Source organism: Apaloderma vittatum, unplaced genomic scaffold (assembly GCF_000703405.1).
Source record: "Apaloderma vittatum isolate BGI_N311 unplaced genomic scaffold, ASM70340v1 scaffold6335, whole genome shotgun sequence".
NCBI lineage: Eukaryota > Metazoa > Chordata > Aves > Trogoniformes > Trogonidae > Apaloderma > Apaloderma vittatum.
The window spans coordinates 21332-25490 of record NW_009715379.1 but is presented as its reverse complement, the minus strand read 5'-3'; the positions used below and the strand labels follow the sequence as shown (position 1 = coordinate 25490).

Genomic DNA, 4159 nt, shown 5'->3' with positions numbered 1-4159 from the left:
GTTCTAGTGATTTGAAGCCTTTTGATCAGTTTGGTGTTTCTACATTCCTCTACTCTGTGCAAGAAAATTACCAAAGAGTAAGAATTTTGTTTGAAAAAAGCCTTACTTTCAATATACTATTTCTTGAATTTACTGATTCCTGTAGGGTCTATCTACAGGTGGACAGAAGGTAGCATTATGTTTCAGTTAAGGAATCTTGTTGCAGGAGCAAGAAAGGAAAAAAAATCCAAGAACAGCAGTCTCTGATGCTATTCATTTGCTTTGAGAATGGTCATCCACACCAGCTCTTTATCTGACACAGATTAGTCTTTCCCAGTTTCGCTGCACTGGCTGGCATGCTGATCCTCCTGCTCCTTCCTATTTCACACCTACTCCAGCCATCCTTATGAGGTGAGAGGAGTTGGGTGCCTCTCGTATCACACACTTCTGCACTGGCAGAAGAGAGAGCAGAGAGTGCAGGACGTTGGGTATTCAGCATAGTTCCCAGCTGGGACATAAGATTTTACCTCTGTGTTCACAGCAGTGCTGTGTTCTGCCGTGCTATAATTTTGGTCATCTATATTAAAGCACATCTAAAAAAAATTACAAGAAACTACAAGGGTCCTTTTTTATATAAAAGGATAAATAGAGCATTTTATTAACACTTTTTGCAGCAACAAAAGTGACACAGTCCACATCTTTTTCATTAAACACAGCAGAAGCTATGGTCACATTTTACATCACTTTGAGGCACAAAGCAAAATACTTTTTTCTTAAGGTCAAGGTATGATTTGCATTAAAAAAAAGAAGGAGAAGAAACAATCCTCAAGTTGTATATTGCGGTAGCAGGGTTTCCAGTCACTAGCACAATACAATGAACAGACCAAGAATCCATAATGGATTATTACATACAATAATAATCATTTGATTGAATTAAGAAATGGATCATTGTTGTCATTTTAGAGTATTAAGAAGTGGTCTGGTGTTGCTAACTTAGTTGGTTCAGTTTGATTTAATCCCAACAACCCCAAATATATACAACAAGCTAAATGAAGTTTAATATATATTCTAGAAGATTATGCACTTCATAATGCATCGCACTTATTGCTTGGTACACTAATGTTGCAGTCGCTGTTGAGTTATGCTAGAAAGACAAGCATGATGCTTGTTGGTTTCTTTCAACCCAACACTAGTTATTTACCACTTTGGTTTATTGTGAGTTTATATGTTGCTCATATTCAGTGTCCATTATTATCAGGTTTAATCGAAAAACAAATACATTTTTTTCTTCAGGGATTTCTAAAATAGCAACATTTTCTATAATTACAGTATCTTCAATAAACTTATATCTATGTATACAACTGTGGCACGATGTGTAAAAATATGAAAGCTATCAAGGGAAGAACTAGGGTTAAATTATTCTCTGTTTCTTCTATTTGTTTCAAAATATTCTGCAAAAGAAATACATCCTTTTTCATAGGGTTACTTCCTCATAGTAAATTTCTCTTTGGAATTTTGTAAAAGACTATATCTTTTTCTAGGTTATATTGGTTTTTTTTCTCTCTCTAAAGACACCGGTACAAAGTTGGAATATACTGCAAAGAATAGAATAGTAAAGCTTGTATTTTGATAAAGGGATTTGTCAGTCTGCATGAAAAGTCAGACTTAAAGTTATATATTGTTTTTCTCTTAGTTGGTAAATGCAGGGAAGAACATGGCAATGCCTATAATTTCATAAGATTCTGTAAAGAATAGAAATAAGAATTTGTGCCCAAACATTAAGTATAAAACTCCTAAATAATTCCTTTATTCATCACAGAGTAGCCTGCAGCATGTAATCACGACAAACATACAGTACACCCTATTTGTTCTTTAGGCTTGATACAATTACCGTTACAGGAACTCAGTCAATCCTCTGTAAATGCCTAGGACTTGACCTTTCTTCTTTGAGAAAGCTCTTGTCTTAGACTAAGCACACAATTCCTACATTGCACTGAGTAAATGTGTGTACGTAACACAATCTCTTTCAATACAGTGTAACAAATATATAAGTGCATTTTTAATGATCAAGTAATTTTGGCTTTCTAAAAAGAGCATTAGATGTGCCAGCTTGGTTGCTTAGTTGTGCTTTAATCCTTAGTCATGAGTTTTAGCTCTTGTATACTGTAAGTATCTAATTGCCTCTATAGTTTGACCAGTAAACCCTTAAAACTCTAATGTTTATAGAACAAATATAACCTAATGAAAGTGATGACATGTCACAACTCATACAGATTGCACTTTGATGTATTTTTTTTACAGTAAGACCTTCCTGTTTGATATGTGTTTACATGTTTATACCACATTTTATTTCTGTGTGCAAACAATCACAATGAATTTAATCACAAACACTACAAAATATACCCAATATTTAGGTTTGTTATGAATAATCTCCTTCCTTGTAGTTGTATGAGTCTTGTACTTCCTCTTGTACAAATTCCTCTTTTTTCTCCCAGCCGTTAGGCCAGCCACCATTGATCTGGGTTGTAGCACCGTAAGACTTGGTGGTACCATAATTTACGTAATTCTGAGTAATGTCCCCTGTCTCTTCAGCAAGTTCATCCTCATGAATAAAGCCACATTTCTCTTCACTGGTCTGTTCAGGGTCTGCCCAGGGTTGTTTCTCTCCTGAAGCAAATATGCCATAGAAGATAACACCTCCATAATGAACTAAAGCAGCAATGAGGAAGACATACTGCCACTCTTCACGTGTCTGTAAAGAAGAAATTTGCTAATTCAGACTAGTGCATACCTAACTCTTCTGAGCTGAAAGATTTAAACTAGGGATTGAGGTTCTGATAGCACAGCTAAAACGTTTAAGCGTCAAGTTTCCAATTATATCCATCCTTCTTTGAAAAATCACTATTCATTAGCCTACAAAAGCTTTGACCTGGTGAGCATATAGTGAAGCATGCTTCAAATTTGCAAGTTCCTAGATGCTATCCCCTGGAGGTCCCAGACTCTAATGCAGAAAGCCTGACAAGCTGTACTGTGGAAAGATCTTTTTCTTGAAAATAATAGCATTAAACTGGAAGATTTTAAAACTATGTTGCCATTTACCTTGTTCTTTGTCATTGCTCCAACAATTATAGGGCAAACCATTCCAGACAAGGTCCCGACTCCATTAGAAATCCCCATTAAGATGCTGGCATACCTTGGGGCAATGTCTAAATGGTTGACATTGAATCCTGCAATACAAAGGTCAGCAAGCATTCACACCACAAGAAGAACAGTGGTTCAGTTCTGGAAAGTAATGCTACCACTTGATAATTTTCCTGTGAAAATTGTCTGGGCTGTTTAATTGCATTTCTTTTTCTCTAAAAGATTTATAATGGTTAAATACTCCTATAGTGACTCTGGGTTTTAATTTTCTTAAAAAAATATATTATAAAAGGATATCAGATATATTTTCTTCCCAGAACCGTAATTTTCAAAAAAAAACACAACCCAGTAGTGACTGTGTGGAGTAGAGAACCCAGAAGATATTCAGGCAAGGAGAAAGATCATATTTCAGTGTCATTCATGACAAATTCATCCTGTAAATAGCATGTTATTTCTTCTTCCAGCTTATACCACTTCCCTTTCCTGTTGATAACATTTGTCTTTTTGTCACACAGATCAGCAGAAGGGAGTTCCCTTCCATCCCTGAGTAAAAATGGAGTCAAAAGCAGTTTCTGTAAATGATTTATTAATAATTTTTATAAATATTTGATTGTTCTCTTGCATTTCTGGCAGCTTAATTCTGTGCAGTGATTATTTAAATAAATTTAGATAGAATATACACTTTTCTGAAGTGACAGAACACGTTGTCCCCAAAATCATCACCTAAGTAAGTGAAAAACAGAATCTAAATCTTTGGATGCAGAAAGACAATAAAAGGGAAAGGCACACAGCGTGACATGGATAATTGTTAGAGAAAGTGCAATACATTTTTCAGGTTGTACAAAACAAGCATGATACCTCACAGAATACATGGGATTAAGGACAGATTTCATTAAGGAGAGTTTAGATGTTTGGCACAAAAGAAAAGGGAGCCTGTTTTAGACATAAGGAACCAGCATGGGAGAGGATACTAAAATCACAGTGGGAAAACGAGGGAAGGCCAGAGGACTTGTGTTTGGGAAAGGCAAAGGCCAAGGGG

General features: G+C 35.7%; 1 protein-coding gene across 1 annotated transcript in view; it reads right to left on the bottom strand.

Moving 5' to 3' along the window:
• Window positions 1-1462: 1462 nt before the first annotated feature.
• SLC17A6 (solute carrier family 17 (vesicular glutamate transporter), member 6) overlaps window positions 1463-4159 on the bottom strand; it is a gene marked incomplete at its 5' end in the record, with an annotated part of 9016 nt that continues 6319 nt past the window's right edge. The window contains 2 exons of the mRNA XM_009869113.1: window positions 1463-2731; window positions 3079-3206. Of these exons, the coding sequence (XP_009867415.1) occupies window positions 2399-2731; window positions 3079-3206 (461 nt within the window). The remainder of the gene's footprint in view (window positions 2732-3078; window positions 3207-4159) is intronic.